The sequence below is a fragment of the Scophthalmus maximus genome, chromosome 5, assembly GCF_022379125.1.
Source record: "Scophthalmus maximus strain ysfricsl-2021 chromosome 5, ASM2237912v1, whole genome shotgun sequence".
Classification (NCBI taxonomy): domain Eukaryota; kingdom Metazoa; phylum Chordata; class Actinopteri; order Pleuronectiformes; family Scophthalmidae; genus Scophthalmus; species Scophthalmus maximus.
In genome coordinates this window covers 27,697,912-27,717,500 of record NC_061519.1, presented here as the reverse complement: position 1 = coordinate 27,717,500, position 19,589 = coordinate 27,697,912, and the positions used below count along the sequence as shown (strand labels likewise).

Here is a 19,589-nt window from a genome sequence, read left to right as displayed (position 1 = left end):
TCTGTTCATCTCTTCATCTGTTCATCTGTTCATCTGTTCATCTGTTCATCTCTTCATCTGTTCATCTGTTCATCTCTTCATCTCTTCATCTGTTCATCTCTTCATCTGTTCATCTGTTCATCTCTTCATCTCTTCATCTGTTCATCTGTTCATCTCTTCATCTCTTCATCTGTTCATCTCTTCATCTGTTCATCTGTTCATCTCTTCATCTCTTCATCTGTTCATCTGTTCATCTCTTCATCTCTTCATCTCTTCATCTCTTCATCTGTTCATCTGTTCATCTCTTCATTTCCGTCTGTTCATCTCTTCATCTCTTCATCTGTCCATCTCGTCAACTGTTCATCTGTTCATCTCTTCATCTCTTCATCTCTTCATTTCCGTCTGTTCATCTCTTCATCTCTTCATCTCTTCGTTTGTTCATCTGTTCATCTGTTCATCTGTTCATCTCTTCATCTCTTCATCTGTCCATTTTTTCATCTGTTCATCTGTTCATCTGTTCATTTCCGTCTGTTCATCTGTTCATCTGTTCATCTGTTCATCTCTTCATCTGTTCATCTCTTCATCTGTTCATCTGTTCATCTGTTCATCTCTTCGTCTGTTCATCTGTTCATCTGTTCATCTGTTCATCTGTTCATTTCCGTCTGTTCATCTGTTCATCTGTTCATCTGTTCATTTCCGTCTGTTCATCTGTTCATCTGTTCATCTGTTCATTTCCGTCTGTTCATCTGTTCATCTGTTCATCTGTTCATCTCTTCGTCTGTTCATCTCTTCATCTGTCCATCTTTTCATCTGTTCATCTGTTCATCTGTTCATTTCCGTCTGTTCATCTGTTCATCTGTTCATCTGTTCATCTCTTCGTCTGTTCCTCTCTTCATCTCTTCATCTCTTCATCTCTTCATCTCTTCGTCTCTTCGTCTCTTAATCTCTTCATCTCTTTATTTCTGATAAAGATAATGTCACATACTCCAGTGCACCAGTTAGACTTAAGCTTTTAATGTGAAGTATCTGCAGGAAGTAGTTGTGTCAGTGTGTGTGTGTGTGTGTGTGTCAGGGTTGATCCGTGGGAGTGTTACCAGGACACGTGGCAGACGACCTGCAGCGTCCTGGAGCATCACCGCGACCTGATGAAGGTGTGAATGTCTCCTTCTCTTCACGAAACATTTCTAATTCACATGTTGTCATCTGCTAGACGTCAGTGAACTCCGCCCACCTCCGGGTCATGTGTCCTAATGTGACAGCTTGATGATGATGATGATGATGATGATGATGATTTTTTTTCCCTCAGAGAGTCACCGGCTGTATTCTGTCCAACGTCAACACGCCGTCCACGACTCCTGTGATTGGTCAGCCACAGAACCAGACTCCGCCCATCTACCAGAACCACAACAGCATGAATCACAAGCCCACCGCCAGTGAGTCATCAATCATCCTTGGTCCCGACCACAACACTTCTCTTCACAAATTCAATTCTTAAATCCCTGACCTTTTTCCCCTTCTTCTTCTTCTTCTTCTTCTTCTTCGCCGTGGCTCCACTTTCTGGTGTGACAGTCAACGACGTCACGTTAATTTGATGATGATGATGATGATGATGTGGTAAATGTCAATATTTTGATTTGTGTGTGTGTCCCCTCAGTCAAAGTGTGGGGGAAGCTCGGTGAGAGTTTGGGGAAGATCTGCTGCGTCCGTCCGCACATCGACCGCTTCACCTTCGTCGGTGAGTAGACTCGCTGTGGTGGGGAGGTTTCACCTGTCAGCGCCCCCTGGTGGACAAACTGTAACATGTGGAGGGACAGTTACAATGTAAAATGTGTGTGTGTGTGTTTCAGACGAAAACGCGAACCTGGGCACCGCGATGCGTTACGAGGAGATCGGTGAGTGTCGGAGCCGAGAGCTCGCCGTGGCGTCCGCTCTCTTTCCCTTCGTGTGTCGACTCCTTCTGGTCTGTTTGTCCAGTAAACGCTGGTTTACTGAGGACGTGTCTCTCTCCTCCCGCCTGTTTGTCGTCTGTAGAGTTACGCATCTTGCTCCTGTGTGGCAGTGACCTGCTGGAGTCCTTCTGCATCCCTGGCCTGTGGAAGGACAGTGATGTAAGCACCCTGTAGCCCCGCCCCTCAGATCCTTCCTCGTCCTGATGATGTCGGGGGGCATTTTGATGATGTTGACAAAGGAAACAAAAACCACCAGTCGGCTCCAGTCGCAGTACAACAGTGAACAAATACTGTTACAACTTCACTTATTTAAAGTACTCACCATGCAAAATATTTTATTGGATTATAATTGTTGACCTTGTGTGGATAGAGATTAATTCATGCTCCATCCGTAGTTCTACGTTTTCCTTTTAAAATGGCGCGTTAAAGCTCCAGTGTGTAGTTTCTTTAACTATCTGGTGGTAAAGTTGCAAAATGCAACCAACCGAGCGACCGACAGGGGACACTTTATGGTGGCGCACCACAGATTCAACTGACGCTGTCAGCATCGTGTGTGTGACGTTAACGGAGGTTCCAACCTCGCTGAACACGTCGTCTGTGATTGGCTGTTTCCTTTGTCAACAACTGAGATGCAGAACGTTGAGAGTTGAACATTACAGAAACCCTGAGTTTTTTTCTATTTTTTCTATTTTTTTAAAAAAAAATACCAGAAATGTATTCCCACATAAATGCTATAAAATAAAATAAAAAAGTAAAAAAATATAAATGACATTATAATGGGAATAAAAATGAGGAAAATAATAATTTGATTAATTTCACGCAGTCTTATGGGTGGTGACTTCAGCCTCTAGGGACCAAGATGAGTATTACAACAACAACGTTTATTTCACCTGATTCACGAGTGAAAAAAAATATTTCTGCTTGTTTAAAACTTTTAAAAAGCCCTGGAGGTAACTGGAGGTAACAACTTTCTGATCAGGCACAATTTAAAATCAATGACTTTATTAATGGTTAATAGATCATTTCTAACACCTCATAGATCCGTCTATGACGTGTCAGTAAACAATGAGTTTATTACACATTAATGAAGCATAATTACACTTTATGGTAAACAGTGCTGATAGAAAGTTCGGATGTGAAGAGTAATTAGCTTTTTGACTCGTGTCCTTGTGACCTCGTGACCTCGTGGCCGTGGAGAGTGAAGCTGTAACCCTGTGGTTTCAGATGGAGGTGATCGTGGGAGACTTTGGGATCGTGGTGGTTCCTCGTGACGGAGCCGACACTGAGAGGATCATGAACCACTCATCTGTTCTGCGCAGATTCAAGGTGAGAGCATGTTTCAGCCTGTAGGGGGAGCAGCAGCATCAGCAGCAGCATGTTTCAGCCTGTAGGAGCAGCAGCAGCATCAGCAGCATGTTTCAGCCTGTAGGAGCAGCAGCAGCATGTTTCAGCCTGTAGGAGCAGCAGCAGCAGCAGCATGTTTCAGCCTGTAGGGGGAGCAGCAGCATCACCAGCAGCATGTTTCAGCCAGTAGGAGGAGCAGCAGCAGCAGCAGCAGCATGTTTCAGCCTGTAGGGGGAGCAGCAGCAGCAGCAGCATGTTTCAGCCTGTAGGGGGAGCAGCAGCAGCATCACCAGCAGCATGTTTCAGCCTGTAGGAGCAGCAGCAGCAGCAGCATGTTTCAGCCTGTAGGAGCAGCAGCAGCAGCAGCATGTTTCAGCCTGTAGGAGCAGCAGCAGCATGTTTCAGCCTGTAGGAGCAGCAGCAGCAGCAGCATGTTTCAGCCTGTAGGAGCAGCAGCAGCAGCAGCATGTTTCAGCCTGTAGGAGCAGCAGCAGGAGCAGCATGTTTCAGCCTGTAGGAGCAGCAGCAGCAGCAGCATGTTTCAGCCTGTAGGAGCAGCAGCAGCATGTTTCAGCCTGTAGGAGCAGCAGCAGCAGCAGCAGCAGCATGTTTCAGCCTGTAGGGGGAGCAGCAGCAGCAGCAGCAGCAGCATGTTTCAGCCTGTAGGGGGAGCAGCAGCAGCAGCAGCATGTTTCAGCCTGTAGGAGCAGCAGCAGCATGTTTCAGCCTGTATGAGCAGCAGCAGCAGCAGCAGCAGCAGCAGCCTCCTCCGTCACCTGCTGCTCTTGTTTCAGGACAACATCACGGTGGTGAAGGACGAGGCGAACCACCCGCTATCCATCGTCAGCTCCACCAAGAGCAGGTGGGAATCAAACCCTCGTCCTGTGACTACCAGTGCTGCAAAGTAACTGAGCACATGAACTCAACTTCAATATACTTCCTGTTAACCCCCCCAGACTGGCCCTGCAGCACGGTGACGGCCATGTTGTGGATTACCTGACTCAGCCCGTCATCGACTACATCCTGCAGAGTCAGCTGTACATCAACGCCTCGGGCTAGAGACTCGGCCCTGACAGCTTGGAAACAGAGAGAGAGAGCGTGTGTGTGTGTGAGTGTGTGTGTGTGTGTGTGTGTGTGTGTGTTGTTGCTCAGTGGGGAATGTTAACATCTCACCTGTGCACGCGTCCGAACCGCCGTGCTGACACCGGAGCTCCGCATGTATTCAACCACAGGTAACCATGGCAACGGTGCAGCTGCTTTCAGGCCGACAAACTGTACACTGTAAAAGTTTTTCCTCAGTCTCGACGCACACAGACTGGCGATGAGGATGATTGTTGTTGTTGTTGTTGTTGTTGTTCTGCATGCTTCAGGTTTGGTTCCGGCATGTTGTTGTTAATCTCACCGTCGTGATCGTGTTTGAAAAAAAAAAGTTAAAAAAAAAAAGTAAATATAAAATCAATACACAGTGGGAATCATCTTCACCCACTTTTTCTATTCACTCTGTAAATGAACAGGTGTGTGTGTGTGTGTGTGTGTGTGTGTGTGTGTGTGTGTGTGTGTGTTTACAATTGCAGAGTTTTTGATGATAAAATGTAAGGAGGACAGAAACTGTAAAAAAAATCAACGACTCAATAATCTTTTAAAAAAAAAAGAATTATCAAAAACAAAAGTAGATGAAAAAACGAATACAGTTTGTTGATGAAAGGGGCTTTTTACATATTTCTACATACATTTTTTTATGTATTTCTGTGTTAGGATGTTAACTAGGTGGGCGGGGCTTAACTCCATCTCACTGGATTGGTTGTAAAACGCCCTCTTTTGCAGTTGTAACCAATTGCTCGCTGATCTAATTAAAGGGCCATATTGTCAAAACTGAGATTTCCTGGCTTTCTTCATATTAAATAAGGTCTCTGGTCTGTAAGTACAGTCAATACACAAAGTCTACATTCAGCAGAAATGTGACGGCATAGTGACACAGTCTCCACCTCCAGCCCCCAGCACTCATCATCACTCTGTTGCTGAGCGACCAACAACACGAGAACAATCAGGAAGCGACATCATTGCACAGGATTCATAAGGAGATTAATACAAGAGACCATGACCCACTCTGAATTATTTGACCTTTTGCAAAATTGATCGTAACCGTTGTCAGCCCGCGACTTGGAGCTGCTGCTGGGGCAGAGACGCCGGTGTTCCGGTCACACAGTCACACCGTCACACAGTCACAACGTCACAGAGTCACAACGTCACAGAGTCACACAGTCACAGTCACACCGTCACACAGTCACACCGTCACACAGTCACACAGTCACACAGTCACAACGTCACAGAGTCACACAGTCACAGTCACACCGTCACACAGTCACACAGTCACGCAGTAACACAGTCACAGTCACAGTCACACCGTCACACAGTCACACAGTCACAGTCACACAGTCACACAGTCACACAGTCACAGTCACAGTCACACAGTCACACCGTCACAGTCACACCGTCACACAGTCACAGTCACACAGTCACAGTCACAGTCACACCGTCACACAGTCACACAGTCACACAGTCACAACGTCACAGAGTCACACAGTCACAGTCACACCGTCACACAGTCACACAGTCACGCAGTAACACAGTCACAGTCACAGTCACACCGTCACACAGTCACACAGTCACAGTCACACAGTCACACAGTCACACAGTCACAGTCACAGTCACACAGTCACACCGTCACAGTCACACCGTCACACAGTCACAGTCACACAGTCACACAGTCACAGTCACACAGTCACACCGTCACAGTCACACCGTCACACAGTCACACAGTCACACAGTCACACAGTCAGACAGTCACACAGTCACAGTCACAGTCACACAGTCACACCGTCACAGTCACACCGTCACACAGTCACAGTCACACAGTCACACAGTCAGACAGTCACACAGTCACACAGTCAGACAGTCAGACAGTCAGACAGTCACAGTCACACAGTCACACAGTCAGACAGTCACACAGTCACAGTCACACAGTCAGACAGTCACACAGTCACACAGTCACACAGTCAGATGGTCACAGTCACACAGTCACACAGTCACACAGTCACAGTCACAGTCACAGTCAGACAGTCACACAGTCACACACAGTTTCTGACTTGATTTGATTCTGTATCATTGAGTCGTTGATTTATTTTTTCATCCTCGATATGAAACTGAACGTGTCTTCGGATCACGACGTCCAACAGCAGTTCCATCTGTGTTTCGTTTTGTTTATACAATCATCAGGTTTTATTTCCTGTAATTTCAGCAGATGATGTAACATCAGATTTAATCTCTGTATGAAGAAGAAACATTAAACTGATGCTTTTGTGTCTCGTGTTGAAACGATCATTTTATTTGTACAGACATAAGCTTAAGTCTTCACATCCACAAACACAACTGACACAACAAACAAACAACAGACACAACAAACACAACTGACACAACAAACAAACAACAGACACAACAAACACAACAGACACAACAGACACAACAAACACAACAGACACAACAAACACAACAAACAAACACAACAGACACAACAAACACAACAGACACAACAAACACAACTGACACAACAAACACAACTGACACAACAAACAAACAACAGACACAACAAACACAACTGACACAACAAACAAACAACAGACATAACAAACACAACAGACACAACAGACACAACAAACACAACAAACAAACACAACAGACACAACAAACACAACAGACACAACAAACAAACAACAGACACAACAAACACAACAGACACAACCAGGATAAACTCACCTGATCCACTGACTGTGTTCAAAAAGTCTTTGACCTGTCGCCTGACGCCACCTGTCGCCGCCTGACGCCTGACGACGCATGTTGCCTGACGACGCCTGTTGCCGCCTGTGGCCGCCTATCGCCTGTCACCGCCTGTTGCCGCCTGTCGCCGCCTATCACCTGTCGCCGCCTGACACCGCCTATCGCCTGTCGCCACCTGTCGCCGCCTGTTGCCGCCTCACGCCGCCTGCCGCCTGTTGCCTGACTCGTGACCCGTCGCCTGACGACACCTGTCGCCTGTTGCCTGACTCGTGACCCGTCGCCTGACGACACCTGTCGCCTGTTGCCTGACACGTGACCCCTGTCACGTGGCGACGCCTGTCGCCTGTTGCCTGACTCGTGACCCGTCGCCTGACGACACCTGTCGCCTGTTGCCTGACTCGTGACCCGTCGTCTGACGCAGCCTGTCGCCTGTCGAGTGTGGCTGGCGTCTGGTTGCAGTATAGCTCATATGCCCCGCCCACTTCATAAAGGAGACTCCAGGTTGTTTTATTATAAATCATTGATGGATTAATATCAATAGAGGAGATCACATCTGAGTCAACATGTTCTTTTCTTTTCATTTGAAGCTGATCTCACACATTTTATTATTATTCATTTATTTATTGTTATTATTTTCATCCGTTCAGAGCTTCAGTGATTTTTCTTCCACAGTTGAACAAAGAGAACGTTTTGAACACTGAGCAGTTTTAATGTGAAAAGAGTAAAGACACTTAAATAAAAACTGTGAAATATAGAAAAGATATAAAAACTGTATGTACAGTTATAAATACAAAACACATTAGAAATATCAACAGATATAAACCCAACAGGATCAACGTGAGGAGATAAAGTCTGATTGATACTGAACGACCTGTGGGATCATTGTTAATAAAGACAAACAAGCAGTTGTTAATGTTAATGTTATAGTTGCTGTTATTTGATCATTTATGTGGATCGTCGTTCATCAACAGGCCAATCACAGAGACTCTGTGGTGACGTCGGAGACGCCCTCAGGCCTCTTCGATGGGGGGGCTGTTGAAGCAGTTTTCGGGGACTTTACTCAGCACCTCCTTCAGGTTGGCGATGTCTCCCAGCACGGTGTCGATGTCCAGGTCGAGGGCGGTCAACCGGCGGCGCATGGCGTCCTCCTTCTGCTCCATGTCCCGGAGCCGAGGCCTCAGACCAGCGTCCACGTCGCGCTGAGCGCCGGCCAGCGACGCCTCCAGCTGCTTCAGGAGGCTTTCATCCACGGTGCCGGGCTTGTCTGAGGAGGAGGAGGAGGAGGAAGAGCTGAGTAACCTGTGCTGCAGGTGAACGTGACACACTGAACAAGCAGGGGCGTTGCAACGGGCCGGGGCCCCCGAGCCGGGAGGGGCCCCCTGAGAACGGCTGACTACGTTCCACAACAGCAGCGAGAGTTTTGTGAGAAGCCCCTTGAACTGCATGACCTGCTCCGTTCACTCACGTCCGTCTGGAGTTTCACTGCTCCTCTTTTTTCAAACCTTGTACTCACTCATGTTCGCCAGCAGGCGGCCGATGTCTGCCAGAGTTTTCCCCACAGCGTCTCTGGTCTGTCTGGCGTTGCCGAACGCCGCCGCCGCTCCGTCCGCCGCCTGCAGAGGAGACGTTCACACGGTTAAACTCTGTCCTGCAGGTCGTGAGTCAGTTTGTCTCCGTGTGGACACGTTACCTGCTCCGCCTCCGCCTCCAGCTTCCGGACGTCGTCCAGGTCGAATTCCACGTCTCCAGCCAAGTCGACCGCCTTCGTCCTCAGGTCCTTCGCCTCCTTGTTCAGTTTAGTGGTTTCGCTCAGCAGACCGCCGTGCGGCAGCGACCCAAACGTCCCCTGGAGAATAAAGACCAGACTTCAGGACGGAGCAGAGATCCCAGACACGGGAATCGAACCTGTGGATTACAGGTTAACAGTTGTCTCTGTGCTAATCAATGTGCTAGTCACCTCCAGACTGCGGACCAGGCCCTGCAGCACGCCCACGCTTCCCAGGGCGCTGTTGTAATCGTCGGACACCTCTCCCAGGACGGACAGCGTCTTGCCGTTGTTGCTCACGGCCTGCCGGATGGTGGCGTTGATGCCAGGAAGTCGCCCGATGGCGGCGTCAGCCAGGGCTCTGCCGCCGTCGATCTGCTCGTCAAACCCTGAGCAGGACGAGTCGCATTCAGTCCAACAATTCAGTTTGTGTTTGAAATCAGAGGCGAATGTTCGACGGAGGCGTGTTCTTACCTCTCAGCGCCTTCAGGGCGTCGTCCAGCTCGTTGCTGTTGCTGCCGATGCGTTGCAGAGCGGCCTCGGTGTCGGCCTTGGCAACGTTGACTCTGTCCAGCAGCTTGTTGAAGTCCTGCGCACACAGACACAGCTCAGCAAAACCAGGACCAGAACTCTGGGTTGGAGTTAAAACTGTCAAAACTGTAAAGTCTCATGTTTTCGCCCACGTCTCCTGAGCGGCGAGTGGGAGGAGTCATGTCAGTACCTGCTGGGCGGACTTGCCCTCGGCCAGCAGGTTCTCGGTGGCGGCCTTGTCCCGCTGCACGCCGGCCTGCAGCGCCTCGAAGCCTGAGGTGTTCTCATCCACCTCAGCCTTCAGTCCATCCAACCTGGAGACCATGGCGTCCATGTCCCCCTGAGCATCATGGGAAAACAGGAGTGGGGAGTTAGATGGAGAAGTTTTTGGTTCAGGATGTCTTCTGTGATCAGCAGCTGGTACCTTCAGGGACGTCGGGATGTTTCGCTCCATGCTGGCGATGTTTTTCAACATTCCGTCTGCCATTTTGCTCTCGTCTCTGGCCTCGCCGCTCAGGCGGGTGGCGTGCTGCTCCAGACCCTTGACCCGCGCCGAGGTCTGATCGAACCTGAACACACACGGACATCGTTTGTTAAACAGCGACGCCCAGGAACTAACGTCACGTTCAGTCCTGCCAGCAGCCGAGTAGCGGACAGAAGCGACTCACGTGGTCTTCAGATCTCCCAGCAGCTCTTTGACTCGGTTTTCTTTGTTCATGAGGGTTCGGACCTGAGCCAGACTCTTCTCCGAGTCCCGCAAGGCCTCGCTGGCACTTTGCTCCACGGCGACGGCTTTCGTCTGGTGTCTGCAGACGGACAGAGGGAGGAGTCGTGAAGAAGACACAAACATCTGGAACACCAGAATCTGGGACACTGTGAAAACCGCTGTCGTGGACTCACTTATCCGCCAGGCCGGTCGCCGCCTGCACCAACGAGGTCCAGAGGTTCGAACCCAGCGGAGCGTCTCCGAGAGGAAACTCCTGACGGAAGAGTAAACAGCTTCAGATGGGACGGATGGACACAACATGTAGACACATGGAGCTCATCATGTAGACACGCTCTGCCTGTCTGTCTCTCTGTCTGTCTGTCTGTCTGTCTGTCTCTCTGTCTGTCTTTCTGTCTGTCTCTCTGCCTCCCTCCCTCCCTCCCTGTCTGTCTGTCTGTCTCTCTGTCTGTCTCTCTGTCTCTCTGTCTGTCTCTCTGTCTCTCTGTCTGTCTCTCTGCCTCCCTCCCTCCCTCCCTGTCTGTCTCTCTGTCTGTCTGTCTGTCTGTCTGTCTGCCTGTCTGTCTGTCTGTCTGCCTGCCTGCCTGCCTGTCTGTCTGTCTGTCTGTCTGTCTGTCAGAGTGTCAGTCTGTCTGTCTGTCTGTCAGAATGCTTGTCTGTCTGCCTGTCTCTCTGTCTGTCTGTCTGCCTGTCTGTCTGTCAGAGTGTCAGTCTGTCTGTCTGCCTGTCTCTCTGTCTGTCTGTCTGCCTGTCTGTCTGTCAGAGTGTCAGTCTGTCTGTCTGCCTGTCTCTCTGTCTGTCTGTCTCTCTGTCTGTCTCTCTGTCTCTCTGTCTGTCTCTCTGTCTCTCTGTCTGTCTCTCTGTCTCTCTGCCTCCCTCCCTCCCTCCCTGTCTGTCTCTCTGTCTGTCTGTCTGTCTGTCTGCCTGCCTGTCTGTCTGTCTGTCTGTCTGTCTGCCTGCCTGCCTGTCTGTCTGTCTGTCTGTCTGTCTGTCTGTCTGTCTGTCAGAGTGTCAGTCTGTCTGTCTGTCTGTCAGAATGCCTGTCTGTCTGCCTGTCTCTCTGTCTGTCTGTCTGCCTGTCTGTCTGTCAGAGTGTCAGTCTGTCTGTCTGCCTGTCTCTCTGTCTGTCTGTCTGCCTGTCTGTCTGTCAGAGTGTCAGTCTGTCTGTCTGCCTGTCTCTCTGTCTGTCTGTCTGTCTATCAGAGTGCCTGTCTGTCTGTCTGCCTGTCTCTCTGTCTGTCTGTCTGTCTGTCTGTCTGTCAGAATGCCTGTCTGTCTGCCTGTCTCTCTGTCTGCCTGCCTGTCTGTCTGTCAGAGTTCTCCTGACGGATGTTCTAGATTTGTGTCTGTGGAGTTCTGCAGCCTCTGATGACGCTCGTGTTCTGATTGGTCGACATGATGAAGGTGTTGACGTCGTGACTGGGTCACGTGGGTCAGAATGCGTCTGGTGTCTTACGGCTGATCTCAGGTCGCTCTTCGCCTCCTCCAGTTTGCGTTTCATCGCCGCCATCAGGGTCTCCACCTCCTCCACCTGCGCCCGGTACTTCCTCTGCTGACGTCTGACGTCGTCGGCCCGATCGCTGATGTTCTGGACGTTCTGTCCCTCGACCAGCTGACTCCTGCTGATGGACGACAGACGCCCCTGCAGCCTCTTCTCCACGTCTATTGACACAGGACATGTGACAACATCAGGGCAGAACACTCCCTCTTATCAACTTCTCCAACAGATGATCTGAAAACATCACTCATTCATTCCTATGACATGAAACATGTCTCACCAGCAGGTGGCGACATAGTCCAGCTTTAACTGAGGACAACAACACTGAACTTCTTTCTCATGGTGGAGAAATATAATAATAACAATAATATTATTTTATAGAAGCACGACTCTCAGGAAGTGTCCAGTTCCTCCAGAGGACACTTCTGTCTGTGAGCCCAGTCACTGACCTGCCAGCTCCTCGCTGTCGTCCTGCAGGTCGTCCACCAGCTCCTCGGCGGCTCTCAACGCGGCCTCCATCACGCTGCGGTCGGCGGGAATCAAACCTCCGTCCCCGTGCGAGAGTCGAACCTCCAGCTCCTTCAGCATGGCGGCGTAGAGCTCCAACTGAGAACAGGAAACACATCACAGCTGATCACAAACTTATGGTTGGACTGACGCGATCATGACGTCACATGATGCGATGATGTGAACGTGATGTGGATGTCGTGGCGTCGTACCTGGGCCTTGACGGGGGTGAAACACGAGGGGCAGTCGGACCGCTGACACCTCAGGCCCTCGAAGCCCGGCCTGCAGCGGCAGTGGCCGCCAGCGTCGCACTGTCCTGACTCGGAGCCCAGGAGGTCGCAGTCGCACGCTGGGTCACGACACGAGGGCGGGAACGAGCGTCAGCAACATTTACACGAATATAAAACTTCATTTCATATCTTGACAAACATTCAAACATCTCAACATATTCAACATGTCAACAGTCAAACTGCCTCAGTGATGAAGCAGGAAGCAGCTTGTGTTTGTTGGTGACATCACTTCCTGTGACGTGGTTCTTACGTTTGCAGGCGTCGGCGGCGCGGCCGTGGTAGAAGCCTCTCACGCAGGCCTCGCAGCTCCGCCCCTTCGTGTTGTTCACACACTTCAGACAGGCGCCGCTGCTGCGCTCGCAGCTTCCCGCCACGCTGACGTCGATGTGACCGTTACACTGACAGGGTCTGCAGCCTCCTGCGGGGTCGCCATAGAAACCCTCCTGACAGACGTCACAGCGAGGACCTGGAGGGAAACAGCCACATGTTGATCCATCATCACCACGACATGAAAAACCTGTTTTCTCAGTCAAAAGGAAGTGACCCCGGGACTCACCGCTGGTCCCGGCAGGACAGCGATCACACTGAGGCGCCAGTGAACCGGACGCCACAGAGCAGGACACGCCCACAGGACAGGGGCACTTCACACAGGCCTGGGGGCCGGCGGGCGTCTTCCCAGGGTAAGACCCCTCGGGGCATCTGATGTGGCCGTTGTCTCCACGCGTCTCGTCGGCAGAGTAACAGTCTCCGGTCTGAGGGTCACAGCTGCCTCCTCTGCAGCTGCAGGGCTCGCAGGCGCCGAAAGCTCCGTCCGCCGGCATCTTGCGTCTGAAACCGGCCGAGCAGCGCTCGCAGAACTCGCCCTCGTACCCCGCGGGGCAGCTGCAGGTGTGGACCCAGCGGGCCGGGAGGCCATCCCCACGGCGGGCTGACACCAGCCTCACGTTGTCAAGGTAACCACGTCCTGAGGAGAGACGGCAGTTGAATTGAGTTCAGAGAAGCTGGTTTGCAGCTGGTTTGTCCTCCTCCTCTGCAGCAGCTGAAGAAAAACTCACCATCCTCTCCGAACGTTGCCCGGATCCTGACGGAGGTGAGGTTCTGCAAGAGCGTCTGGAACTGGAAGGCGGAGATCTGAGGCCTCCACCTGCTGCCGGGCTGCTCGTCCAGTCTGCTCACACAGAGGTCACATGGTTTCACACTGCACGACACACACCGTACGACCCACACTGCACGACACACACTGTACGACACACTGCACGACACACACCGTACGACCCACACTGCACGACACACACCGTACGACCCACACTGCACGACCCACACTGTACGACACACTGCACGACACACACCGTACGACCCACACTGCACGACACACACTGTACGACACACTGCACGACACACACCGTACGACATACACTGCACGACACACACCCTACGACAAACACTGTACCACACACACTGCACCACACACACTGCACCACACACACTGCACCACACACACTGTACGACACACACTGCACGACACACACTGCACGACACACACTGTACGACACACCGTAAGACACATACACTGCACAACACTGCACGGCACACACTGTGCAACACACTGTACAACACACACTGCATGAAACACCGTACGACACATACACTGCACAGCACACTGCACGGCACACACTGTGCAACACACTACACGACACACACTGCACGACACACTATACGACAAACACCGTCCCAGTGAGTCATAGTGCGTCAACACGGACGTCAGGTGAACTGAGTTTGAGTCAGATTTGTTTCTACTTGCTCAGTTTAAAGATTGTCAGGAATCAGGAATGTGAGAAGAAAAAAACCTTCAAGTGGCAACAAGGATGAGCTCAGACTCCCGATGTGGATCTGGATCAAGGCGTTTGACTGAGGGGTGGAGCTTGAAAAAGAGATACTAACTGACCTGAAGCTGTAGTGGATCTTCTGTCCACAGGGGACGATGGAGCGCAGGTCGCCCAGCGAGGCCGACACTCGGAGGCCGCTGCCCTCCAGCACCACGTCGCTGGTGGACGGGTGTCGGACGCCGCGGTCCAGACGCAGGGAGAAGGAAAAGTTCTGACCATAACTCAGCAGCTGGTTCCCCAGGTAACGAGCTGTGGGGGAGGGAGGAGGACACACCTGGTCAGGAGGAGGTGAGGAGAAGAGACAAGGAGGCAAAGGGAAAAGAGAGGAGGAGGAAGAAAAAGAAGAAATGGAAAAAAATGGCAAAGTATGGAAAGGGAGACAGGAAGTGAGAGGAAACAGGGAAGGAAAGAGGAGGAACTGGAAAAGGGAAGGAATGAAGAGGAGAGGAGGGAAAGTGAGGACAGGGGGGAGGAAAGAAAGGAAAGTAGGAGCTAGGAAAGGGGGAAAAAAGAAGGGATGAGAAGGAGACAAGGAAGGTGATGGAGGCGGGGCTTATCCTCACCTGGGGCGTACAGGTAAACCGGCAGACTGTTTTTGGAGATAACCTCCACGTCCTGGTGAGTCGGTGTCCAGCGGAAGTGAACGTCTCGGGGGACGTTGCCCTGAGCCGTTGCCACCGTCCAACCGTCCACACCTGAAACAACAACAACAACAGTCTGACGCTTTTATTCTGAAATCCGTGGAGGTGTTTTATTGTGAAGGGCTGAACGTTACCGTCACTGAAGGTGGAGCTGATGTTGTGGACGGAGAAACCGGACTGAGCCGAACAGCTGCTGCTGTGGCCGTAACAGAAACAAGCCCGACTCCCAGAATCCTCTCTGGTCTGACGGCTGAGGAACACGACGGGGTCAACGAGGTCAAACAAGACAAGGAGGAGGAGGAGAAGAAGAAGAAGAGTCTGATTAGTGTGAAGATCCGATTCGTTACAAGTTTTCAATGATCAAAAAGATACATAAAGAATAAACAACAAAAATATTGATAATGATAATGACAATGAAACATAACTGAATCATTTAACAAATGTAGAAATAAACAATTGAAACATAAATAAATGAAAAGACAGAAGAGTTCACCTCTGCGTGCAGCCGTTGGGTCCGATGGCTCCGCCCCCCGGACAGCGGTCGCACTTGTCTCCCATCACGCCGTCCCGACAGCGGCAGCGCCCCCTGCTGTCGCACACAGCACCGACCGAGCCTGGAGGAGGAGAAGCAACATGTTGACACGTGTGGGCGGCGCTGAGCTGCACTAGACTCTGAACGAGTCGCGGCTCCGCCTCTCACCTGTGGCGTTGCAGCGGCAGGGCGTGCAGCTCAGCGCCGCCCCCTGCTGGTAGAATCCGGCCTGGCAGCGCTCGCAGTGGCGTCCCGCCGTGTGTCCCTGACAGTCGACGCAGTGCAGGCCCAGTCCGTCCCGCAGGCAGTACCGGGACCGGCCATTGCACTCGCAGCGAACCGCGGCTGCAGGAGGAGACAACAGGAAACATGAAAACAAATCTGATCTTCACTCGTCTGGTTCTCGATGTCTATGATCTATCGTTAATTTGTTTCTGTGGTTATGTTTCATGTGTCGGTCGTGGTCGTTTTCTTTGGCAGGTGTGTGTGACGAATGTTTTAATTAACACAATGAATTATCATATTTCCTCTGAATCACGACGGAGTCTGAACGAGCTCGATGACTCGCGACGCGTCAGTCCAGGTGACACTTTACATCGAGAGACAAAATGGTTAGGCCACGCCCCTTAAACACCACGTCTCGCCCGGATTCACCGACGTCTTTCCACAAACAGCTTCTTGTCTTTAAGTTCATTCTGCTGGAGGTGAGAGGAGAGGTCAAAGGTCAGGGGTCAGGGGTCGGGATATGATCTCCAGCGTGATCAGATCATTACAGATGTTTACAGAGTCAGAGCCCCTCCCACCCCGAGTCACCGTGCTCCACAGAGCCCGCCCACACCAATAATGTCATCACATAATGACATCATCATAAGGACATCATCATAATGTCATCACATAATGACATCATCATAATGACATCATCATCGCGAGCTACTGTAACAACATTAAGACGCTTTAGACTTTTCTTCTAGTTTCTTTTTCTGTTTCAATAACAACAGAAAGTTACTGATGAATTCATGTGTTCATCAGTTTGTGCACAGCTGCTACTTTGTTCACTGCTACAAGTTCAAATAATACATTTTAAACTTTATCGTTAATATGAATCTGTAAAGTAAATAAACGCAGAGTTGAAAAGATGAATATTCACTTTTATAAAAGCTGATGAAGATTGACCTCACGACCTTTGATCGACTCAGTAATGATGAGTCAGTAATCATTCGGGGGGGGGGGTGGTGAGTTCAAGGTGCGTCTGTTTGTTTGAGCGTCCGACCGTCGGGACGAGGTTCACTTCAGATCACTCGTGACTCAGTGTGTGGCCGCCGGCGGCAGCAGCCGGGATCTCAGCTGCTGTGGTTTTGATTGGATGGTTTCTAACATGTGACTCCTCCATAAACACAGACACACACACACACACACACACACACACACTCACGCAGTGTGTGTGTCTAATCACTGATTCAGATCCAGTTTTACCTCAGGAACACAGAGGTTCAGTGACATCTAGTGGTGAAGGTGCAGATCACAACCAACTCACTGTTTTTCTTACGTAGCAACACTTCAGATCATTTTGTCTCTTCAGATGTGAAATGATTTGTCAGCTGTGATCAGAGCCAATAATTCCTTTATGTTTATTCACGTATATTCCGAACAAAATAAAAAACATAACTCGTTCTCTTATTTAGAGGAAAAAATAAAGAAAACTAAATTTGTGTTTTTTTGAAATTGAACATAAATGGATATGGACGTTGTGTGAAGACTCTGTGAAGAGTTGGTTGTGATATTGATATGTTATAATATATGAAATGATAAAGTCCTGTATATGATTCACTGCTCACTTTTACTTCCTTATGTAACTTTTTGAAAACAATTTTAAATCCAAAACAAAGCTGAGCTACACACATCATCAACAAGGCTGTTTATTATTAATAATAATAATAATAATACATGATATTCATAATTATATAAATGGATATCTGTACTTCAGACTCCTTTTCTATTTCCATCCGATCAAACCTGACGATAAAATCCACTTTAACGCTCTGAAGTGTTTTTCTGTCTCGCTCCGGGTCACGTGTGAAGGTCGTAAGGTCACGACCCGACTGTATTTCTATTTTCCACATGTGCACTTTGCTGGGGTTTGTGCTAAACTGCATTTTTGTTCCACTGCCACTGACTGTGACAGTAAGATGATATTTAACATGTAGAATATTTCAATATCATCAGAATTTGTCACAACGTCAACATTGAGTTTTACAGATAACAACATATGGTATATATTTAATCACATCTTCATCCCACGTCTCTTGTTAAGTTTATGGTCGAGGTTCATGACTCTGACTTTGTGAGATCAGTTGAATCTCAGTGGGTAAAGATGCTGAGAGATTAAAAAATATAAGAATAAGAAGGTGAAACACTTACAGTAATATGTGCGCGTGGCCTCGACGACACAAAGCGCAGCCAAGACGCCGCAGAGTGAAATCCAGCTGCTGCTCCTCATGTCGAGTGAATATCCACAAATATAATATCTTTAATAATCTCTCCTCCGAGGAAACGAGAGAGAGAAGTCGTCCAGATCGTCAGAGAGTCGACTTTTATCTGCTGCTGCTGCTGCAGGTCTGCACACGCTGCACATACTGCACTTACTCACATGTGATTCACTCACACACACACACAGTCAGAGGATATGACGGCGGCAGTGCGTGTGTGTGTGTGTGTGTGTGTGTGTGTGTTGGGCGTTGTTCTGGACGTTCACTGGGACTCTTCCATCACATTTACATATTTACTAAACAAAGACCTTTCACAAGACAGAAAATTAAATTCATCATATTTCTGAGGACGTGAAGTCAAAGCTCGCTTTGTCCCTGAAGAGGAAAATCTGAGTCCAGACGTGACAAACATCACAACGTCATCAGAAGAATCAATATCAATCAATCCAATGTCCATATCAATAATCCTCTGGGAGTCAGACTGAAGTCCAGGACAAGTTCAGGAGCAACTGAAGGAGGAAGAGCAGGAAAAGATATTTATTAAATGTTTTATTAACCAACAAATATCACAAGAAAAATCATAGAGACACTGCAGCTGAATAAAATCAACAAACTGTGAAATAAATACATAAAAAAAATGAAATCAGGAATAAACTAAAACAGTACAATTATACACATTAAAACAACACTAATAATAATCCAGTGTATCACTCACATGCTGTCTGTTCATGAATACAGTGAGTACAGTGTCTGCAGTGTACAGTGTTTTGTGTTTACAGCGTAAGGCAGTGAGTGCAGCAAGTACAGTGTTATGCAGCGCATACAGTGTTGTGAAGTGTTTACACACTGCAAAAAACTGTACACACTGTACTGTATCCTCGCACTGTGTGGCTATATGTGTGAGGTTGTCCCCACACATGTGGACGTGTTGGTTATTTGTCTCCTCAGAGCTGAACATTCAACTTTCTGTCTGACTTTCTTCCTGCTGTGGATTGTTTCCAGTTGTAAACGGTATCCTGAGGCTGCAGGTAGGACACACCCTGAACTTCAGACACACACACACAGACACACACCCTGAACTTCAGACACACACTTACTCACACACACACACACACACACACACACACACACTATGATCCACCACACGCACCCTGACAATACCTGGATACACACTCACAAACACTTTCCCCAGTACAAATACACTGCCGCAGGCTTCAACACACACACACACACACACACACACTCAGAGCCACGCCCGTCTGTTCCCGTTACCGTGTCGACGCCGCACCCTGAACACACACGTTTCAACACCTGGCTGCACCTCCGAGCGCTGACTTCACTTTTCACCTACACAAGCTGCGTGTGTGTCTGCAGAGTGTATCACACCATGTGTGTAACATTTCAACATCCATGAACTCTGTCTGATCTGTTTTTAAGTTCTTCCGTTGATCTCTGGTCCTTCAGTGTGTGACAGTGTTCCTGTGGAGGAAAACACAAAATGTTCAGGTTTTTAAACTCAAGCTGTGAGTTCACATCACCGTCGAGTGGAGACTGAACGAGCCTCAGAGTCAAACTGATGCAACCAGACGCTTGTTTCAGCTGCAGGGAAACGTTTCACTAAGA

General features: G+C 49.4%; 2 protein-coding genes across 2 annotated transcripts in view; one reads left to right on the top strand and one right to left on the bottom strand.

The window, feature by feature from the left end:
- nmnat2 (nicotinamide nucleotide adenylyltransferase 2) overlaps positions 1 to 5,144 on the top strand; it is a 13,012-nt gene extending 7,868 nt beyond the window's left edge. The window contains exons 4-11 of the mRNA XM_035633158.2: positions 1,052 to 1,130; positions 1,286 to 1,412; positions 1,634 to 1,714; positions 1,827 to 1,871; positions 2,011 to 2,087; positions 3,153 to 3,254; positions 4,067 to 4,134; positions 4,229 to 5,144. Of these exons, the coding sequence (XP_035489051.1) occupies positions 1,052 to 1,130; positions 1,286 to 1,412; positions 1,634 to 1,714; positions 1,827 to 1,871; positions 2,011 to 2,087; positions 3,153 to 3,254; positions 4,067 to 4,134; positions 4,229 to 4,331 (682 nt within the window). The 3' untranslated portion in view covers positions 4,332 to 5,144. The remainder of the gene's footprint in view (positions 1 to 1,051; positions 1,131 to 1,285; positions 1,413 to 1,633; positions 1,715 to 1,826; positions 1,872 to 2,010; positions 2,088 to 3,152; positions 3,255 to 4,066; positions 4,135 to 4,228) is intronic.
- Positions 5,145 to 7,711: 2,567 nt separating this feature from the next.
- lamc2 (laminin, gamma 2) lies at positions 7,712 to 18,136 on the bottom strand. The gene is made up of 21 exons (XM_035633157.2): positions 17,899 to 18,136; positions 15,649 to 15,825; positions 15,442 to 15,562; positions 15,083 to 15,198; positions 14,871 to 15,002; positions 14,367 to 14,556; positions 13,477 to 13,589; positions 12,978 to 13,385; positions 12,672 to 12,887; positions 12,344 to 12,480; positions 12,074 to 12,230; positions 11,583 to 11,788; positions 10,303 to 10,382; positions 10,071 to 10,208; positions 9,827 to 9,971; positions 9,593 to 9,742; positions 9,346 to 9,460; positions 9,064 to 9,260; positions 8,797 to 8,952; positions 8,620 to 8,719; positions 7,712 to 8,370 (listed from the first exon to the last, which is right to left on the bottom strand). Exons 1-21 carry the CDS (start codon positions 17,975 to 17,977, stop codon positions 8,117 to 8,119), a joined length of 3,387 nt encoding a protein of 1,128 aa, XP_035489050.2. The 5' UTR covers positions 17,978 to 18,136; the 3' UTR covers positions 7,712 to 8,116.
- Between the last annotated feature and the right edge of the window lie 1,453 nt (positions 18,137 to 19,589).